Source organism: Protopterus annectens, chromosome 3.part1 (genome assembly GCF_019279795.1).
Source record: "Protopterus annectens isolate FY-2018-M chromosome 3.part1, PAN1.0, whole genome shotgun sequence".
Classification (NCBI taxonomy): Eukaryota; Metazoa; Chordata; order Ceratodontiformes; family Protopteridae; genus Protopterus; species Protopterus annectens.
The window spans coordinates 695,103,193-695,126,412 of NC_056732.1; the positions used below are offsets into that span (position 1 = coordinate 695,103,193).

At 42.9% G+C, this 23,220-nt stretch overlaps 1 protein-coding gene across 1 annotated transcript in view; it reads right to left on the reverse strand.

Annotated features, from left to right (window-relative positions):
• TMEM71 (transmembrane protein 71) overlaps positions 1-23,220 on the reverse strand; it is a 449,505-nt gene that overhangs the window by 358,818 nt on the left and 67,467 nt on the right. The window contains exon 2 of the mRNA XM_044067053.1: positions 16,380-16,452. Coding sequence (XP_043922988.1) covers positions 16,380-16,404 — 25 coding nt within the window. The 5' untranslated portion in view covers positions 16,405-16,452. The remainder of the gene's footprint in view (positions 1-16,379; positions 16,453-23,220) is intronic.

Sequence of the window (23,220 nt, forward strand, 5' to 3'; positions counted from 1 at the left end):
TAACTGAGGAGGATAGTCCAGGAGTCCTAGCAATTACGGGAACTGAAGCAGCCAAGCCGTGAGCTTCAAGACTCAGATGAGGCACCCCCAAAGGGTGTGAAATCAAATCCTGAATGGGATCTAGGATCCAAGTTGGAGCCAGAAGTTGAGACCAAAGGAAGGGAAATCATACCTGGTGAGGCCAGAATGGAGCAATGAGGATCACCTTGCTCCCCAGTCGACAAGCTTTCTGCAGAAACCTCAGAATGAGAGATACTGGCGGATAAGCATACAGAAGACTGGGAGGCCAAGCATGAACTAGAGCATCTCTGGGGGACTCCCCCGGCAGGGGGTTCAGAGCAAAAAACTTGCTGCACTTTGCATTGGAAGGAGATGTGAAGAGATCGTAGCAAGGTTGAACCCACTTGCTGAAGAACTTTTCCGCTACTGACAGATTCAGAGACCACTCATAAGGCATTAGAATGGTCCAACTTAGCCTGCCCGCTAGGATGTTGGACCATCCCGGAATGTGTGTTGCCATGAGAAAGCTTCCGGTGGAGATCGCCCATTCCCACACTCTCATGGCCTCGCGACAAAGAGGGTAAGATCTGGTCCCTCCCTTTCTGTTGATATACCACACTACTGACATGTTGTCTGACTGAATGGCAATCGTCCCCAGAGGAAGAGAGGCATGAAGGGCCTGCAACACTAGAAGGACCGTTCTCATTTCTAGGACACTGATATGCAAGCTGGTCTCTATGGGGGACCACAGGCCTTGGACTGTCCTGCCTGAACAATGCCCCCCCACCCAAGCTGAGAGGCATCCGTGGTCAGTGTGGTTTGGGCTGGGGCTGGAACAAAGGGTTGTCTCTCCAAAATGTCTGGAGAGCTCATCCACTATATGAGGGACGACCAACACACTCGACTTAGGTGAATAGGATAAGTCAATGGCAGTTCCAACAGGGACCACTGAACCGCTAGAATCCACTGAAGAATCCGCATGTGTAGCTGAGCACACAGAATAAGTGTTATGGTCACCGCCATCAAGCTTACGGCCCTCAACACTGATTCCACTGTTGGGAGGTGAGAATGGTAGATCAGGGAGACATGCATCCTGAGGTTTTGAACTCTCTCCGAGGTCAGGAATATTTTGCACTGAAGAGTATCTATCCTGGCACCAATGTAGTCTATCATCTGTACAGGATCTAGGAGAGATTTGGATGTGTTGATTGTGATGCCCAAACTCGGGGCAAGTGTCAAAAAGTAATCCCTGGTTTGGGAAAGTAGATGCCTGGTGGGAGCAGTGAGGAGCCAATCGTCCAGGTACGGATAGACCTGAATCCCCTTTCGCCTCAGGTGAGCCGCAACAACCACCATCACTTTGGTAAACACCCTGGGCGCTGTAGTGAGACCAAAGGGTAGGGCTCAAAATTGATAATGATTGACTCCTAGCTGGAAGCGGAGGAACCTCCTGAAGCTTCTGTGCATTTTTATGTGATAGTAAGCATCCTGGAGGTCTAACAAGCACATCCAGTTGCTCTCTTGCAGGTATGGCATGATGGACTACAGCGTGACCATCCAGAACTTCTCTTTGGCAACAGACAGGTTCAGGGTAGAGAGGTCCAGAATGGGCCTTAAATCCCCCATTTTCTTTGGCACCAAAAAGAACCTGAAGTAGAAGCCCGATCCAGACAGATCCTGGGGGTTCAGTTTTGATGGCTCATTTTACTGGCAGCTTGGAAATTTCCTGTGCTGCTGCCTCCCTTTGCATGCGTGGAATGTCCGGGAAGTGTCTGTGAGATATGGGAGAACCCACAAAGGGGACAGAATATCCTCTGGATATGATTTGAAGCACCCAGCAGTCCGTTGTTATGGACTTCCATGCCGCTGGATGCAAGGACAATCATTCCCGACTGCTTCCAGAGTAGAGCAGTCGGGTAACCCATCAGGGTTGCTGCCCGGGTCTGTCCGAGAATGGTTCTCGAGACTCGAAGTTCCGCCGACCCCCTCTGCCTCTGGGCCAGCGTCCATTCTGTCCCCCTCTGACCCTGGGGGAAGAAGAGCCCTGAGTGTCCCGGAAATATTGACACTTCTGGAACCACATCTTATTTTGCCCTCTCTGGTTCCAAGAAAAGGACCTTTGAGGGTTAGAGAAGCGGATTCCAACAGCAGACAGTGTCTTCCCATCCTTCTCACTCTGGACTAGTGTCTCCTTGACAGTCTTACCGAAGAGTGTAGAGCCATCATTAGGGACACTGGCAAAAGATGCCTTAAAGGGTTCAGAAAATTGACACAACCTGAGCCAGGTGTTACACCTTATGGACATGCTGGACCCAGCCACCCTAGCCGCTCCTTCCGTAGCATGGGAGAGGAGTCGCATGGACGTATTAGACACCAATTTTAGAGTGACCATTCTCATGGAGAATGAACCCTTGTCCTCCTGCGACATGGACTTGGGGGGAGACTCCTCCAGCTCCTTTACCAGGCTGCGTTGGAGTCTAGTGACATGGGCCAAGTAATTCAGCGCCCTGATCAAAAAGGTAGCTGAAGCATACACCCGCTTCCCTAGGCGGTCCATCAACCACGACTCCTGGTCAGGAGGGTGGACTGAGGAACTCTCCTGAGTAAGTTCCTTCTTAGTGACTGCTGCTACCACCATGGCATCCACGGGGGAGCTCTTATTCCAGGATGGCCTGTCAATGGGGGGGGGGGCTTAAAATTTTATTGGGTCACTTGGGGATAGGCTCCATGGTGTTCAGTTCCTTCCATGCCAGCGAGGTGACCAAATCCACTAGAGGATCCATGGGAGGGGACACCCAGGATTTAGACGGGCCGTGCCGAAAGCCTCCCGGAACACCGACTCATCAGAAGAGAGCTTGGGGGCAGACCAACCTCCCTGCTGGCGCAGGATCTCCATGATGTCTCCAAAGGAGGCATCCTCTGCAGGTGATCTTGGGGAACCCTCTCCATCATCTAAATCCATTTCTTCAGTGAGGGACTCGGGGGTATCCAAGTGCCTCCACTTGCACGTATGCTTGTGAGGCACATCTCTGGTGGGGCTCTCCAGGGAGTGCTCGTAAGCCATTTGTTCCTCGGGGGGAAACGTCTGGTGCTCTTTGAGCATGGGCTGTCCCTCTGGTAAGACAATGGGGACCATAGACAGAGCCGAGGGAGTCTGGGAGGAGTCCCAGGGGATGGTCAGGGGTCTTGATCTGATGGAGAGGACCCTTTCTACCACATCGAACGCCGAAGGAGAGCAGACCTCCTGTGAAGCTAATAACGAGGCCGGTCTCCCCGGGTCTGACGCGAGATTCAGAGCCAGGCCCGAGGTGGACAGAGCTCTGAGGGAGGGGACCTGGCCCGACAAAGTCAGAGCCGATGGAAAAGGTTCCACTCCCTCAGATCTGACACCCAAGCTCCGGCTCCGAGAGTGGCTCGGATCCGAGCTGGCCAGCTCTGAAATGCTCCAGGCAGCTGTCGGCATTGAGGAAACGAGTACTGTCGGTGCTGACCCCCTGACCAAGGCCAACCTCGGACTTGAGTACTCCGAAGCTGAAGGTCGGATCAGAGAAGGAGAAATGGGTTGAAAGAAAGGAAGCGAGCTCCCCCCTCCAGGGGGGAGGGGCTGGCAAGACCCCATCTGGATATATGTACGAATAAAGCACCTCATCATCTTATCCAGATCCATATCCAATAAGGAGCAGGTTGACCGTAATGAGGCCACGGACTCCGACCTGGCGGGTTGGTAAACTGAGGCCCGAGAGACTGGACGTGCCTCCTCCAACTCCGGGGAGAACCTTGGAGATCAGAGCCGAGGGGAGTCACAGGTCCAAGGGGTTTTGCTAGGTGAAGAGAGGTCCGGGGAGCTCTTCCTCTTCTCCCTTGTCTTCTACTCTCTCTCCCTTTCTCTACCTCTCTTCTGTTCCGCTACCACAGGCTTAGAGGCAGGAGGTTGAGTCCCAGCCTGGGAGGGAGGAGAAGCCAGAGGAAGAGAGAAGGGAGAGGAAGTCACAGCAGCCGCTGTGACTGAAGCCGAAGACGAGGAAAGACCTTTGAGGGCCAACTTGGCCTTCCTATCCTTTAAGGCGCAGGGGTTGATCCCCGCACAAATGTTGCAATCCACACTAAGGTGGGCCACACCCAAGCATAATACACACAGAGTGTGGCAATCTGCTGGGGAGAACTTATGGCCACACTCTGTGCAGCGCTTAAAGACAAGTTTTTCAGCCATACTAAAGGGAAAGAAAGCCTTAAAAAAGACAGCAAATACTTTCCTAAAATCACTCACACACAAACCCACTCACCACCCTAGACTAAAGAACAACAATGGAGGGGGGGACAACAGAAAAAACTACTCTAACGTTTTACCTAACAACACTAACACTCAACACCAAAGCAATGGCAGGGGAGAAGGGGTACCTAAACTAATCTAACCTGATGAAAAAAGTGAAAGTTTTTTATTTACAGAAAGTTAAATAACCCACTGCTAGCTGGAGCTCAGAAGACATGATGTATAAGCAAATCGCGGCAAACAAGATCTGGGGATGGAAGGCAGTGGAGTTGTATTATGAGTAAGGTTAGGAGTCTGGAGCTCGGAGCTGATGCTAGTAATAGCTGCCAGCTCAGATCCGATACGGATCCATATTCCCACAGGTTGAAGACCAAATGAAGTAAACTACTTCAGATTCATCACTTTCAGTAAACAAATTGCCTGATTCATCTTCTTCATGTCAGAGTAAATCTCTAGGTGCAATACTGTATGGCAGCAGCTTCTGCCAGTCTATCATGAATAGTAACACTTCAAAATAAATATGAAACAGAAACAAAGAGGCAACCCAGTTGTGTTTTGCAGCATAACCACCTCTTTATCCTAAAGCTTTATTTGTTTATGTTTGGTCCCTCATGGCTGCTAACCATTTGCTGGTATCTATTAGGACACAAGTGCTCTTCAGCAATTACATTCTGCTTGCTGGTAAGCCATCAGACCTCAGAAATTTGTTTTAAAAGTGTTCAGATTTGTAAAGTGATACTTACTTTTTGCTGTATTTGTATGTATACAACTAGTATTCATTTTTCTGATTCCTGACTACTGATCTGCTTATTTGTTTATTTAACTGGTTGATTCCGTCATTCAGGAATTGTGTTTTTACTGACACTACCACTGCAGCTATGTTGTCTCTATGCTACTAAAACTGCTGTTATAACTGTAAAGTACATCTAATTGACCTAGTTTTGGAGTTAGAAACAGTATTTACTGATTTATCACTACAGTTGTCTCTGCTACTGCTTCAGCTGTGCTGTTGTGTTCATTTTCCTTTTTTTCTTGTATGCGCAGGATAATTTGGTTGATAAATGTATTGTGCATGATTTATTAACCTGTTTCCAAACTAAGTTATGGCATTGTGATGTGGTTACTGTTGAAGCACTCCCAAACTGTAGCAGTAGCATCTATTCTCCTGCTTTATCCACACTACCCTCAGATTTGTATCTTTTACACCCTCCTATCTCCTTATTACTTCCTTTGACCTGTCTTTGTCTCCTTCTACTAGCTTCATCCTCTCTTTTTTTTTCTCTCTCTCTTCAGAGCACACTCAAGCAAATCTGCAGTCTGCAGCTACCACTCCACCCATACAGTATAAGAAGGAATCAGTACTGCAAACTAAACAAGGATATACATTTTGAGCCTCAAGAGCAGGGTCAGTCCACCCAGGCATTCTACTTATATGTTTTATGAGAGTGAAGCTATTACATTAGCAGTATTTCTTAGTAGTTCTCAGCTTGCTAATAAAACTGACTGTTGCAGCCTTTTGTCCCCCCCCCACTAGTACAGTAATCCTAACTGTCCAATACACAGTATACATTTAATTCACATCCCTGTGACTAAATTAACCATCAAGCAGCTCTCTCAGTGCTTTCTGCCTTAGTTTGTATCACTTGGAGGCCCACCTGTTTATTTGCATCTCTATACATTCCCCTTCATTGCTAATGTATCTCCCTACTCTAATCTGTGCACACACTGGTTACTAATCAGCAAGTCAATGTGAAGACACACGCCCAACCTTAACAAAATTTGCTGTCTCTTCTCTCCTTCACTTTACAGGTAGTTTGAATTATTACTTACCCCTCTGAGGCCTTCACTGATTTCCACTGATTGCCTCTCTGGTTTCTTTGCATTCCACCTGGTTTACACCCCTTGTGCTATCTCCCTCCCCTAATACAAAGTCTATATTAGAATCCTGCTGAGCATGGAGCCATCTTTAAATTTCTAGTCTCCCACCAGGACACAAGTGCTCTTCAGCAATTACATTCTGCTTGCTGGTAAACCATTAGACCTCAGGAATTTGTTTTAAAAGTGTTCAGAACTGTAAAGTAATACTTACTTTTTTCTCTTGTCTTGGTTGGCCCTGCCCCGCTCCGTTCGCCCTCGCTAACGCTTGGGCTCTCTCCGCTCCCCTGCCCTGCCCCCTATTCCCTCCCGCCCCCACTACCTCTACATTTATAGTAATCACAGCCACACCCACAGCTCACCCTCACATCACCTCCACCAATCACAGCTCTTCAAGTCATATCACATTATACCACACCAACTTGCTCCACACAAAATACTCCCAATCACTCTCATTCCCACTAGGCATTTTTTACATCACCCACACTACTTCCCCATTCACATATAGTGCAACCCTATAATTCCTATTCAGACCCCCCACCTAGTAACAACTTAAACTTTATAACCATGACTATCGCACAACTAAGTCTAGTCTGTCTTCTCATAATTCTTTACAACACCACAAGTTATCACTCTAGCAATATCCCTAAACTTAGTAGCACAACACTGCATTATGCATTCTCGTATACAGACACCACACTTTATAATAATATCGGCCCGCAGTTATTCAAGAACTACATAAAGGACCAGTTCAGAACTAAACACATAAGCTCTCATTCCTACTCCAAAAAAACACAATACTTTCTCACACGCCTCACCAAACTCCAACATCTGTATAACCATTTTAACTCCAGGCTCACCATAAGTGGGGATATCCACCCCAACCCAGGCCCAAATCCATCCTGTCCAACACAAACTGCTCCGACACAAATGTCAGAACATAACACCCCCCACTTTCTTCATCCCTGGGCAAATGAACAACAGCAGCAAAACCAACCATCTTTTAATGCTAAATATTAATATTAGAAGTATCAAAAATAAAATACCTGAACTCCAGGCCACAATAGAACACTACTCCCCAGACATAGTTGCTTTAACAGAAACCTGGCTAAATAAAAACATAGCTAACTCAGAAGTTCTCCCTACCGACTACAATATTATTAGACAAGACAGACCACTTCGTAAAGGGGGTGGAACTGCCTTACTGTACAAGTCCAACTTAACTATCCGTCAATTACCAAACTCCTACCCCTCCCCCAATAACTGGGACATACTTATCACACAACTTCAACTTCAGCCTAAAAAGGTCATCACCACAATTGTGATCTATATTCCACCTGGTAATACACCTGCTAGCCTTGAAGACGTCTTATCCTGGTGTTCTTCCACATACTCACAAGAAACCATTATTCTAGGGGATTTCAACCTAGATTGGTTCACCTGTATATCAGAACCACCAAGTAATCTAATAAATCTCCATGGCTACCAGCAGCTAGTCCAAATTCCAACTAGATGTGATAAAATCTAAATCTAAAAGGGAATCGATCCTTGACTGGGTCCTAACTAACAACCCCACATTGTACCCTCACACAGGCAGTCTCCCAGACACCTTAAGTGACTACAATATAATACACTTTATACATAGTAGAACAAGCATATGCAAAACCACTAACTATATATCCACTAGAAGCACAAAAAAAGTCTCTCCTGAGGTCCTCAACACTTTAATCTGTAACTGTGACTAGACCCCCCTAAAAACCCTCCCACTTGACCATGCTGTAGCATATTTCAACAAAACATTTCTACAACACCTAGACACTGTCACTCCATTGCGCAAAATCAAGGTTAGAACCTTTACAAACCCCTGGCTCAGTAAAGAAACCAAACAAATCCTCAAGTCCAGAGACACTGCCTGGCTTTACTATCAAAAAAACAAAGAAACACAAAGCCTAACTAAGTATCGAGAACTGCTCAACCGTGCAAAAAAATGCATTAGGCTGGACAAAAAATCTTACTACACAACATTGCAAACTAAATACCAACACAACCCGAAAAAATTTTGGAAAAAATGTAAACCAGCTGCTAAAATCTACCCAAAAGGCTACCCCCAAACCAACCACCCCTGACACTAAAGTTCCCATCGAAACACAATTCAACTCCCACTTTGTGAACTCAATTCTATCCTTAGTATCACAGGACAGTTCCTTCCTCACTATCCCCCCCAACACAAATAACACTAATACAAGCTTTACCCTCAAAACAGTTTCCACTACTTCAATAAAAAGCATGCTCTCCAAACTAAAAACCTCATCAACAGCAGCCGGCCTACTCCCCAGCTATTTCTTGAAACTCACAGAAGATGCAATTGCTATCCCAGTCTCTACAGTCATAAACAGATCAATTGTTGAAAACTATGTCCCCAAACTCTGGAAAATATCCTATGTTACACCCTTACATAAAGGCGGGACCTCCACTGAGCTTAATAACTACAGACCCATTGCTTTACTCTCCCCCCTGGCCAAAATCCTAGAAAAATGCATCCATATTCAGATGCTAAACTATCTTCTAGACAGCAACATCCTGTCACCTACTCAGCATGGTTTCAGACCTGCCCATAGTAACACTACAGCCCTCCTCTGCTTCACAGACACAGTAAACCATCTCAAAAATGAAGGCCTACAAGTGTCAACTCTTTTTTTGGATATGTCCAAAGCATTTGACACAGTCTCACACCAAATCCTGCTAAACAAACTAAACCAATATCATCTATCAAATTCCACTCTTACCTGGTTCCAAAGCTACTTAACTGACAGGTACCAAGCTGTGAAATGGGAAAATTCTCTCTCTCCTCAGCTGCCCATAACTATAGGAGTCCCACAGGGTTCTATCTTAGGACCACTACTCTTCACAGTCTTCACAAATGACCTCCATACCTCCACACAGCATGCATCTATAATTCAGTATGCAGATGACACTACCTTAATCTGTGCTGCACAAAACATTCCCACCGCCCTGCAAACAACTCAACTAGCATTCTCTGACGTTGAAAACTACCTTACCAAAGCCCAACTTATCCTCAATCCAAAGAAAACTCAGCTTATGATTATAACCAGTTCTAACAAAAAAACACTAACAGTCAATTCACTATCTACTCCACAAATGCTACTCCAATTGCTCCAGTGGCACAGGCTAAGCTATTGGGAATAACCATAGACTCCCACCTAAAATTTGATAATCATCTCAACTTAACTATTAAAAAAGCACATGCCAAACTGGGGTCACCCTACAGTATCAAACCATTTCTTACCAACAACACAAGATCAGCCATTGCTCGCTCCCAACTTCTATCCACCCTACTCTATGCATCTCCCATTCTGACTAATCTTAACAAAACTGAACTAAGCAAAATGGAAGCCTGCTATAACAGAATTACCCGCTTTGCTGCAAATTGCTCATATAGAACTCATCACTGTACTGCTTTGAGACAGCTCCACTGGCTTGAACTGCCCAACCTCCTAACCTACAATCAGCTCTGCCTCTGTCATTCTATCTATTACCTCCCCAGTAAGTGTCCTGCCCTCAAAAACCTAGTACAACATCACTCAGCCAAAAGGCCTCTTAGATCATCAAGCAAACTACTACTAGAAGTCACCAACAGCTCCAATAGCTTTGGAGATGCACTATATAGTAGTTCAGTGGCGAAAAAATGGAACTCTATCCCTACTAGCATTCAAAACACATCATCCAAAGCCTCCTTTAAAAACCTCATCAGGCAACATCTCAAGCAAAGTTGGCAGTGCCATGATTGCTCCCCATGCTAGTGAAAGCGGATAACATATACATACAAAATCTAGAGCACTTGATAATAGTTTTCAATCTTACTCACAAACACTGGCTAATCTACAATGTATGTACTGTACCTGTGTACTATGTATGTATTCTATCTATGTTCCAAATTTCAGCTGTACACCACAAATCTATTACCTTTATTTTTAAAATTAATATTTTTTTGTTTGTTCTCTCCACTGTAACTGTTTATGTGCCGCATACCACTGTAAAAACATGTCTCTTGTAATTTGTGTGTATACTGATCATGTCTAAATAACTAAATGTGTCTGTAATTTTTCTTTCTGGAGTTTTTCTCCCCGGGCCTCTGCTGAAAAAGGGCCTTTTCGGCTCAGTCAGACACCCCCGGTTAACAAATGTAAAATAATAAAAAATAATAATAATAAATAAATATTTGTTCCCTACTGAATGAGACCTGGTCCCAACCCATTCATTCCACTGGTGCAAGAGCTGATTGCTGAGGCTGTCACTCAGGTATCCTTCAGAGCTTTTTTGTAATGTATCCCTAATTACACCTCCACAACTGCTTGTGGTGTTTAACAGAATGTGTGCAATAGGCTCACAATGTATTGTTCATTCCTCTGTATGAGATGCAACCAAAGCCCTACTCCCTTACAGATAGCAAAACCTGGTTTCCACCAGTGGTTATAAAGTGTACTCAGGCATGCTCTCACATCTCATCCCACCCTCTCAGGAAAGGTGAACTGGCTCTGTTTCATAGGATTACTAGGCTAATGGCTTAAGGTCCCTTACAAGCCTAGCCAATATAACCTGATTTTACCCAATATCTGATTTTACCCAATACATGGCCCCTAGGGCAAGAGGATGGCATGGATTTGTGCCTGTGCATTGTGTATCTTACAGGCTGCCCCTGTACATAAGGGACACATACACTACCCTAGGTGTGAATTTGTGATTCAACATCCATTAATCAAAACTGCATTTGAAGCAGGGAAGGGTTCTGCTTAATGTGAATGGGAAGCCTGTTCCAAAGAAGGGACAATCTTTGAGATACATACCTGTCTCTCTAGCGTGTTTTGTTTTGTGTTGCTGACTAAGTTTAGATCTCTAGATCAGGTGACCCTTGTGCTGTTTGACTTGGGGATGTGTAGCAGCTCCATCAGGGTTGGATTTGTGAGTGCCCTGTAGGTCAGGCATAGGTCACCTCCTAATAGCTGGTAGGGAACAGAGTAAAGAGATAGAGCTTTTAGTCTATCTGCATAGTTCATGTGGTTTATTTTCTTTGTGAGGAACCTCTGAGGTCACTCCAGCTGCTGTAACTGCCTAGTCAAGTACATGCCAAATGGTGCACTGTACTCGATTACTGGTCTAATGATGACTGAGTACAGCGGGACTATAATTTCCTTGGATCTGGATGCCCTGTCTTTACTTATAAGTTGTGCCACATAAAAGGATTTCCTCAACACTGTGGATGCATGGTGTTCAAAGTCCAGGCTACTATATCCGTACCGAGATCTCTCACCTCTGAGTCTACTCTAAGGAGCATGCTATTGATGTTGCATTTTGCAGGGTATTTGACTTCCCAAAGGGTATGATAATGCATTTTTATGCATTTAGTTTTAAGCCATGATTGTGGCACCGATTATTTGTCTGATCTAGACCCTCCTAAAGAATATCTACAGCACTGGGGAATTCAGTGATTTCCCCCAGCTTGAAGTCATTTGCAAACTTTGTCATCTAGAGGCCTTCCTCATCTGCTTTGACTTCAGAGAAGTATATTCTGAACAGGAGTGGTCCAGTACTGAGCCCTGTGGCACACTACTAGTAACTGGCCTCTTGCTAGATCTGGATTCAACCATTTATAATCATGTGTTTGTGAGCCAAATGGCTATCCATCTGGTGACCTAGGGATTTATGCCCAGTTTTGTGAGTTTATTTATAATACCCGAGTTGGGAACTGTGTGAAATGCCTTGGCCAGATTGAGGTAGGCAGTATGTACTGTTTTACACTCATCCATGCCCTTACTGACTTTTCAAAGAAATCCAACAGGTTTAGTAGACATAACCAGCCCTTGACAAAGCCGAATTGGGTCAGGTCCAGTGTTCGGAGGTCTCTTATGTCATTATTTATCAGATACATGATATAAATCTTTCTATGGCCTTACATATAAGACTAATTGTACTTATGGGTCTGTAACTTCCTGGGTCAGTAGATGATGCCCCTTTATGCAGAAGGACGACTGTTGCTGTCCTCCATACAATCAGGACAAAGCCAGTCTGGAGGTTGTGGTTAAATAGAGATCTTAATGGACTTGATAAGTTCAGATTTAAGCTGTTTAAGAGGCAACCTAGTATATTGTCAGGCATCAATGAAGCCATGTTTTTAGCTTTAGAAAGTGCAGTGGCAACCTGTTCTTTCGTGATAACTGGCAGTGGAGTGGTGGAGAGTATTTTTGGAGGGAGAACAGGGGGTGATGGGGAGGTGAAATTTTACCTGAATTTGTCAGCCAGCAGATTTGCTTTGTCTTCCGGGTGAGTATAGTTGATGCCATCTATAACTAATTCTGCACATTGTTGGCTGTTGTCCTTAAGACTGTGGAGATAACTGAAAAATGCATTATGGTTATCCTTAGCTTTGGGGGCTATTTTTACCTCCAAGTGTGCTTTCACAGACTTGATTAAGTATCCTGATTTGCTTTTTTCAGACTAATGAGGGTCTTATTTCTCTGTTGTGCACACTGTTACTTCTTGACAGGATTTTCTTTCTTTTATTGTACAACCTATTAACACTAGGGTTCCACCAGGCTGTCTTGTTTTTACGGTCTGTCCAAGGTTTATTTTGGTCTGGTACTGCTGTTTTTATGCAGTTGTTTATATGGTCATACAGCACTTTTGTGTATGCCTCTGCATAGGTTTCTGTGTTATCTGGATTTGGAGGAGCTTGGAAGCTAGCTATGCCATCCCTTAATAACAGCTAATTTATTTTAGAGAGGTTCTTAAAGCTTGTGGGGGTTTGGGGGGACTAATTTTACCTTTATTTCAAGGAAGACTGCTTTGTGAGCTGATCTTACTACTGAAGACAGAATACTGGGGGGGGGGGTGCAGCACTCTCCCATATTTGTGAGTACTAGATCTAGGATATTACATTCCCCGAGTGGGAGTGCATTCTAGTTGCTCCAGAGCATTTGAATTTACAAAGTCAAGAAATCTTTGGGTCTGCATGCTAGTGGCTGTGTATGCCTTCCAATTAATGGAGGGGTAGTTAAAATCAACCACAGGTATGGTATTAGGTTGAATGGTGAGTGATTAGTAACTTCAGATATGATGTATGGGTTTCCTGGTTCACAGTGGGGGACCTGTATCTAGCAGGAATATGGTAATGGATTTTTCTCATGATTAGTTGGACATGGAGTAACTCAAGCAGGTCATATTGTTTGACCAGCCTTGAGATGTGCACATCCTTTGTGTAGATAGATACACCTCCACCTTTAGCTCTTTCATGTTCAGTGGGTGTTCAGAATGTATGAACGCCATTCTAGCCATGCACTGCTAGAGTGCTTTCCATGGCTTTGAATTATGTTGCAGTAATTGCACAGACATCAGCATTCTCCGGGGTGAGGACAGCTTCCAGGTGGTGCAGTTTATTGTTGAGGCTTCTAGCAATGAGAAGTAAGACCTTCAGCTTGTCCTGAGTAGATTTAGTTATTTTGGAAGTTCTGTCTGTTTGTCCCTGTCTAAAAAGGCACTATAGGGGTGGATAATGTTTTGGCCAATATCCAAAAGCCCAGAGGTGACAGATGAAGACCATCCCTGGCAAAGCAGTGTGGCCTATCAACCATATCCTCCCAGGCTGACAAGTACCGGAGTCCTTTGGAATGACACCACTAGCCAAGCCAATTGTTAAAGTTGATCATTTTCTGCTGATATTGTGGCATCATCCTTGGAGACAGCAGAATGTTGTTCAATACTAGGTTCATACCTGCCTGTGACACATATTCTGAGAGTTCAATCATGTCTCTCTTCATACACTTCAAAGATTTATGTCTCAGATCATTCACGTCTACATTGAACCATGACTGAGTCATACTGGTACTTACAGGTAAATGACCTGAGTGCTTGTGTGATCTGGTGAACCTTAGCCCCTGACAGGCAACTAACTGTAACCTTCTCCTTATCCAGCCTGGTAAGAGGGACATCAGTATGTCTCACAATGGAGTCTCCTATGACCAGAATATTGGGTCGTGGAGTGTTTTGCCTTATCAGCTTGGTAGTTGAGGCAGAATGAGATGTGGCTTTATGTGTTGTGATGGGAACTGTCTTGTCTGTGTACATGCAGAGTTTCTGAGGACTGCACCTGAGAGGCCTTGAGGTCTGGTAAGTTACATGTGAGCACCTCTGCATATGTGAGTCTATGTGTGTAGTTCTTTATAGGTGCAGTGAGTGATATGTTTGGGTCGCTGACAACCTGTTTGTTGCCTTTTGTGTCTGTATGTGAGAGTCTAGCCTCCAATGTCAATGTGTAACTACATCTCCTACATACTGTATTTGTCTATTTGAGAATTAAGTGGTTGTCAGTGTACATACGGCAATTGTTACATTGCCTCAGGATACCCATGTGCACCAAGCTGGGTGCAGAGACAGTAGGAAAGTGCCCGTCCATGGTTGCAGGTCCTAATGTGTACATGAAAGGAATAGGAGTGGAGAGTGTTTGTAACCAGATGTGGGAAGTGTGCTTACTTGATGTAATCTGCAGCTAACCTAACCAGCAATAGTCCTGGGTGCTATAATAATGTAACTATCACAGTAAACTTTCACAGTGTAATGAAAATAAGCAATGTTTCCAGATGTTTGGGCCTATACAGGGCACTGTCACAGCAAACAGTTCCATTCATATGTCCCAAATTTATACCAGCACTAGAAATCCAGAAAACTGACTAAGCCCTCTGGCTAATACAGTGATTACACTTACAGCCTTTTTGTGTGCTTCCCAGTTCACATACAGCAGGTAAACACCTACTGCAACTAGATGCATAATCTCAGTTCTCCTAATGTAAAAGAACAGCAAAGGAGTGTCCAGAGTGAAATGCTACCACAAACAAACACACTTAAAGATGTGGATATAGTAGCATACTTTGAACAGCTTATAAAAGTTTGATTATTCAATAAAAGTACTTTGCTTTGTAGAAATGAGCCAAGAGCCTCTCAAATTGTAAATAATTTATAAAGTCACTAAAAAACAAGATAAGTTGATTAATAATCCCTCCAGCCAATAAAACTACATGCAGAAAACTCAAGTGTTTCCCAAACCTAAACAGACCAGGCTACCACCCAGTGCCCTAGATGGAAAAATCAACTGACTTCTTGATGTAAAAACTCAGAAAAGTGCTTGCTAGAGTGTAAAAGATGCACCACTTTATCCAACAGCTAGCTAGATAATGAATTCAGAGCAAGTAAGTCAGTAGAACAATGAGAGGCAAAAACACACTTTTTTTTTCAAAATAAGCACAAGGAAAGGCAAAATAAATAATTCAGTACATCAACAGCAGTACAGAAAGGGAACAGCTTATAAAACTCAACCTACTGTAAGGGTGGGCAGCTTAAAATCAACAGGTTTAAAAATCAGATCAAGAAAAGGGAGGGTGGGTGGCAACAATACCTAGCAGGGAATTACCAGCAATGCTTGTAGTGGAGTCTTCTCAGAAAAGACAAAGACCCAGAAATTCACTGTGTAAAGTATCACTCAGTAAACCATATATCCAATGGAAAAAAAAACGTGGGAAATGTGCAGCTTAGATAATTTAAGTGTCTATCTCTCCACATAGAATAAAAATACCAGGTCAAGCAGATTTCTTAAAACAGAAAGCAAAATGGAGCAGGTAAAACAGAAAGCAATTCTATAAGTTTAAGCAGCTCACAGACAAAAAAATATATATGTTTTCTTTCCTCCCTCAACATCACCAGCAGTCCTTGAAGTGGAGTCTTCTCAGAAAAGACAAAGACCCAGACATTTGCTGTGGATTTTTAAGTATCACTCAAGAAACAATTTAACAAATGGAAAAAAAAACATGGGAAATGTGAAGCTTAGATAATTTAAATATGTAGCTCTCACACAGAAGAAAAACACCAGGCCAAGCAGATTTCTTAAAACAGAAAACAAAATGAAGCAGGTAAACCAGAAAGCAGCTCTATCAGTTTAAGCAACTCACAGACCAAAAAATATAGGTTTCCTTTACTCCTTCCAGCAGGGAATCACCAGCAGTGCTTGCACTGGATTCTTCTCAGAAAAGACCTGTTCTTCCACCTACCATCTGCAACAGGTGGTCATGTCACTAACTGAGGTTAGTTTACCTGGATCATAGTCAAGCTTTATTTCTTTACACCAACAGAGCTGACCTAAAACTTTATTCATGGCTGCATTTGTAATTACCTGGCGTTGATAAAATGTGTGCCATTTGACTCAGACGTGGTATTCTACAGCAAAATACTGATCAGTGAAGTACCTACAAAATAAGTCAGAATATTAGACAAACCTTAAAAAGTAAGCAACAGCAAAAAGACAAATGACTCATAAGTTTTATCATACAAAAATGCATTTATAGTTTTCTGGTAACAGTATAAAATCTTTATTTTCCAAAATGTCTATCACAGACATGAAGCCACAGTCTGACTGGTTCTGCTAGCAATGAATTCTGGTGCTCTTCTTTTGAAAAAAGTTGAAAGTATTTCTGTCTTATAGACTTCAAGAGCCAAAGTCTAAGAGGGAAATGTACTTACAATGTGTAACAACTGTTATTTTAAAATACAAAATAAAAGGCAAGACATGAAGTGTAATGCTAACAGCTCAGTCAGCTTTGAATTCAGTTTGTGCAATAACATACAGGAAAACAAGTCATGTGACAGAATTACAGAAGTCAGAGTGAGGTTTAAACTACCAAACAGTTATATAGCTGACAACCCGATTTTTTAAACCCAAAAGATATTTACTTTTTGAAATATACAGAATTAAGCATCATTAAATATAAATATAGAGAACTCATATATTAACAATTTAATACTCTGCATTTCAAACACTGCTTTACTTAACGCTATCACAATAATATTAAAATTTGAACACTAGCAGTTTTTTTTTCAACATAAAAAATATTAGTAAAGTGATTTATTAATAAAAATGCATATGTAACATTTTTAGCTGACCTTTTAGTTATAGCATTTCAGGTTTTAATATTTCATTTAATGGACTATCTATATTTAGCTTACTTTCATAGTAGTTAATGAACTGCCTATATTTTTAATTTGCTTTTCAAGCACGCTTCAAAACATCCAGTCTTAGGGGATTTTATGTTCTGCACTGTTGATGCTGAACCATCTGGAATCTCTTCACCTGGTGACACCTTCAACTGTTCATACAGACTCTTTGATTTGACAACCACTTCAAAAGATGCATCTGGGGATATATTTTTCTCTGGAAAATTATTTGAGTATTATAACACTTCCAAAGGCATCATGAACCCTGTTTTTTGTATTATGCAGTCACTGTGAGAAACATTTGTTTTGGATATCTCCCACATCTTCTAAGACATTTTCCTTTAGCATAATGTATGACCTTCGTTGCTCACTTTGCTTCAAAACAAAACCTTATTGGGTACTTACGTATTATCGCAACCAGCTTTTCGCAGTAATAGCACTTGCTATCATGACAAATGTTCGTTAATTTTGTTAAAATGCAATATAGTGTGTTTTCTTTTAACAGTACACCTTATTTTCTGGACTGCTATCAGTACAATGTGCAAGACATGCTGTTGTTCTTTCTTAATGGTGTTTACTGGCACATCGTTCAACGGGCAGACTTGCAGGAAGCGGCACGGATGCCAGTAGAAAGAACAGCATGTCTTGCACATTGTACTGATAGCAGTCCAGAAAATAAGGTGTATTGTTAAAAGAAAACACTCTGTATTACATTTTATCAACATTAACAAACATTTGTCGTGATCGGGATCCAAGTGCTAAGAGGCATTGTGTTTGATTTCCAAATAAAATCAGTTCAGTCATGTCATATAAGTTGGAATTGGGGGAAAAAAAAGGCCAAAACATTGCAGCGAGGGTGCCAAATTCAAAAAAAGATGCATATATCTCTGATCTGACAGACTTTCCACTACGCTTAAAAAAATGCACATGTAAATAAATAACCGCATTCATCAGAAGCCTGAATACCTGCTGTTACTGGCAAGCCGCTACTGAATGCCTTAACCAATTCTTGCATTCAGCTACGGCGGTAAAGGATGCTACAGCAGCCCTGACAATTGAAGCCAAACTGGAAGGAATGTACGTAGAATGGCCGTTATTTCACAGCATGGGCTGACAAAGAACATTCAGTGGGCGGCCTTGCAATGCAGCGACATGCTGCCGCCAGTAAAGAGCAGGAAGAAACAACAACAGTATGTTGTGTACTTTGTGTTGGTAGCACTCCAGAAAGCAACCTATTTTGTTAAAGAAAACACACCGTTTTCCATTTCAAGCACATTAACTTGCACATTCACTGATCCGGAAGCAACCACTGTTGTCGTGAAATTCTGGTTGCGATAATACGCAAGTACCCCTTATTGTTTCACTGGTTCTCACCTTACATCTCTCTATTCCTACTTCCCTTAACTCACTAAATGATGGAAATCTTTGCCTTCGCTGATTCTGTTTCAGTCTGTCTTGTACCAAAATTTGATTTTCAGAAGTTAATGGAAAGTAGATGTAGTAATTCTTTCTTTTAATTTGCAGCTCGTTAGTAACTGAGCAAATGATAGCTGTCATCTTGCACTGGAGTATTTCCATAGTCTCTGCTGAACCTGCACTTGGTTTTCAGGTAAAAGCAAATGGTAGCTGGAGTAATATTTCTTTCTGATCCATAACTAACAAAACAGATGGCAGGCTGACATCTTGGAGTGGAGTACTTATTTATTCCAATAAAGCTACATAGTAGCTTATAAGGCAATCACTGTTAATGTTCTGTGATCTTTTATGAATTTTTGAACAAGCTGAACTACCCTTTCAGCTTGACCAGAAGATTGTACAAAGTTAAAGTAAGATGCAACATCCTGAAATTCCTATTGTTTTGAGAATCTCTTTACTTCTGTGGAACATTACCTGATACAAACATGGGATACCATGCTTCAAAAGTGTGGCTTTCAGAGCAATGGTTCCATCTTTGCTTGTAGCATCCTTTAAAATTAAAGCCTCTGGGAGTGTCTGACAATAATCATAACAAATTAGAAATATAATTTTCTGGTAGTGAACCTATTCTGTTCCAGCCCTTCTCCACTGTCTTCCTGGAAAAGAATAATAAACCATTTCTCTTATAGGTTCATAGGTAGGTACTAAGCTATCTGCCCGAGGGCATTTATAAGCCTAGCCAGAGTGTGTCAGCTTTTGCCGCCCCATTGATTAATTAATTGAGCCTCTGTCAAGAAGAGCCAATGAAGTGATCCCAGGGGTGTATTTTCTGTTACCCATAAACTCATCAAGGTTTCTCTTGAAGAGTGTTAGTGAGGGGCTCTGCCTAATGTAGTTAGGAATTTTTTTCCAAAGCATGGGGAGTCTCTATAACAGGAATCTATCCCTCCAGCATGTTCTATTTATTGTTGTGGCAAGGTTTAGCTCACTAGAGTGAGTGGCTCACAGTGACTTGGATTTCTTTAGGTGGAGCATGTCCATCAATTCTGAGTTGGACATGGCTTTGTAAGTCAGGCAGAGATCACCTCTGAGTAAACGATATGCCACTGAGTACAGCCGGAGTTTTTCCAGTCGGGCTGCATAGGACACATGTTTGAGGCCAGTAATTCTCTTGGTGAGGTATTTTTGTGGTCTTTCCAGCTGTTGGAAGTGTCTTGTGAGATACATCCCAAATGGGGCATTGTACTCTATGATGGGTCTGATGAGTGACGAGTAGAAAGGCACTATAACCTCTTTATTTCTAGATGCAAACCCTTTAGTAATTAGATGGGCTACATAGAAGGATTTCCTAACTACATTGGCAATATGATTGTCAAAGAAGAGATTACTATCTACCTGGGTCCCCAGATCTCTTATTACGTCTTCTGTATTAAGGGAGCTGCCAACTATGTGGTAATTCATGGGTGTTTTGTTTTTCCCAAACGGGATGACTATGCATTTTTTGGCATTTAGTTTGAGACCATGACTTTGACAGCAGGTGTCCGTCTCAGTAAGGCCCTTTTGGAGAATGTCCGTGTCAGCCGGAGAGTCAATTATGGCTCCCAGTTTGCAGTCATCGGTGAACTTGGTTAGCCATACTCCTCCTGTGTTTGTCTCTACTTCTGAGAAGTATATGCCGAACAGTAGGGTCCCAGGACCGAGCCTTGTGGGACACCACTTGTGACTGGTTTAGAGTCGGACCTGGAGCCTGCTATTCTTACCGTGTGAGTTCTGTCTGTAAGCCAGTTGGCAACCCATCTCGTGACGTAGGGATTTATGTTCAGGCTGGTGAGTTTTTCTACAATTCCCAAGTGGGGAATGGTGTCAAATGACTTGGTGAGGTCAAGGTAGGCTGTGTGAACCACCTTCCCCTCATCTATGGCCTTGGTGACTGTCTCGAAGAAGTCAACCAGGTTAAGTAGGCATGATCTGCCATTAACAAAGCCGAACTGGGTCAGGTCAAGTGTTTGGAGGTTCCCAATGTCTTTGTTAATAAGTTCCATGATGATACGCTCCACAGCCTTGCAGACCAGGCTAGTCAAGCTTATGGGGCGATAGTCACCAGGGTCAGTTGTGGCCCCTCCTTTGTGTAGCGGAATAACCTTTGCTGTGTGCCATTCTATGGGCACGTAGCCTGTCGAGAGGCTGAGGTTGAACACTGTGTTTAGGTGGGGGGGGGGTTAGTTCATTCTGTAGTTCATGCAAGACGCAGCCTGGGACACCATCTGGCCCCATTAACGCTGTGCTTTTGGCTTTTGAAAGGGCTGTTTTCACCTGTGCGTCTGTGATTTCCGGGACACTACACTTTTCCGGTATTGTTGTGGGCCCTTTTGGGGGTGAGAGGGGGGTGAAGTTTGCACTGAATCTATCTGCCAGAATGTTGGCAATATCAGTAGGTTCAGTATATTTTGTGCTATTTTGCACTAGCTCAGAGCACATCTGCGAGTTGCCACTTAGATTCTTGACACAGCTAAAGAAGGCTTTGTGGTTATCTTTCGAATCCTTGGCTATTTTTCTATCAAAGTTATTCTTGGATGATCTTATGAGGGGCCTAAGTTTCTTACTGATAACTGATGTCTTTCCTTCTTGGGATTTGCTTTTTTTCTGAACTAGTTTCCTCCTTTTGTTGTATAACCTGTTTATAGCAGGGGTCCACCAAACTGGTTTCCTTCTCTTAGGGGAGTGAGTCTTGGTTTTGCTAGGGATGGCACGATCCATGCATCCTTGTAGGTGCTCATACAGTGCATTTGTAAAGGTTCCTGCATCTTGGACACTGTTATCCTTTAGCGTGGGGGCTGTGAACCTTACCACCTCTGTCTTAAGTAAGGTGAAGTTTGCTATAGAAAAGTTTTTCATTGTGGTTTCCTTGGTTGGGGGTGGTGGTGTGGTGTGGCCATCCAGAGTGATTAGTTTATGGTCTGATCTAACCAGTGACACGTTGACCTCTGGTGTGGAACACCTGTCGCCCATGTTGGTGATGACCAGGTGCAATATGTTTTCACCTCTGGTAGGGGAGTTTACCAGCTGATCCAGGGCATTTGAGTTGATAAATTCCGGGAAGCTCTGGACCTGGGAGTTTGTACTTGAGTAGTTTTCCCAGTTAACGGTAACGGTAGGGTAATTGAAAACGCCCAATATCAGGGTGTTCGGTAGGACCTTCATGCTTTCCAGTGTCTCCAGAAAGGTGGAGTGGTGGTCCTAGGTCATGGAGGGTGATCTGTAGCAGGCCACAATTTGCATTGCAGATTTGCCCGATGTTAGTTGCACATGGAAGATCTCAGAGGTATCATGCTGTGCCACTAACCTGGAGGTGTAGGTATCCTTGATGAATATGGATACACCCCCTCCTTTTGTGTTTCGGTCCATGTTCTGTGGCCGAAATGTGTGGTATGAGTTGTAGCCCGGTAGTGCTGGGGTGCTCTGTGGAGCCTTGAACCAGGTTTCAGTTACTGCACAGATGTCGTCCTTCTCCATACTGAGGAGTGCTTCAAGCACGTGCATTTTGACATTTAAACTCCTGCCGTTGAGTAGCATAACCCTCATTTTTTTATTTGTGCTGTTTACGGAGGTGGGTTTGACTTTTGAGCCTTGCCTAAAAAAGGCACTATGGGACAGCAAGAGCCAACTTGGCCAGTATTCGAAAGCCTAAGGGTGACAGGTGCAGGCCGTCTCTTGTGAAGCAACGAGGGTTGTCGAGCATGTCGTCCCAGACTGACAGACATTGGATCCCCTTTGAATGACACCAGAAGCTTAGCCAATTGTTGAATTGATCCTCTTGGATTATTGTTATGATAAGAACTACACACAACTAAATTCTAAATTTCTTGTTTTTTTTTTTTCACACACATGGCCAACAATGCATCATAAAGTCTTTTGTTAGACTTAACAATACCTGTGTTAGTATTATTGCTGCTATTTCATTTCTTAACTGATTTGCCACCATCATCAGTCTGTCAAACAGTAAGCTTTGCAGGTAACCAATCTCTTCTTTGAATAATGAGTATGACTTTGTAACAAACCTCTCATGGCCTCATTTCTAGCCTTCTGCATTTCAGGATCATTATCAGGATCATTAATAATATATTTTTGAAACTCTTAATTTTTTAGCTATCACAGACAACGAAAAAGTGTGCTGATTAATTACCAATTATTCTCCAAGCAAATTGTCTTGCTCTGACAAAAATGAACAAATCAACATATCCTGTATATACATCTATTTTCCTTGCTTATATTTCACATTCAGACCATATTTCTGTAACTGGAAGAACGTTCTTTGCAATATTGCTGAACACATATGAAATAAGTTTTTGATACAATTACTTTTTGAATTGCAATGGCTTGTGGCCACCTTCCACTAGCATATTTTCCCTTAGGTATACACTCATACATTACAACTAGAAGTTATTTTTTCTTTTTACAGCTAGAAGTTATTTTTTTCTATTTCAGCGTATCTTTTGTTTCAGATAGTCTGTAAAGGCTCTGGACCCACATCAATCTGGTTTATTCCTTAACAAAATAACTGCTTCATTTCCATTCTAAATTGCATCTGATTGTAATGTGACTGATTT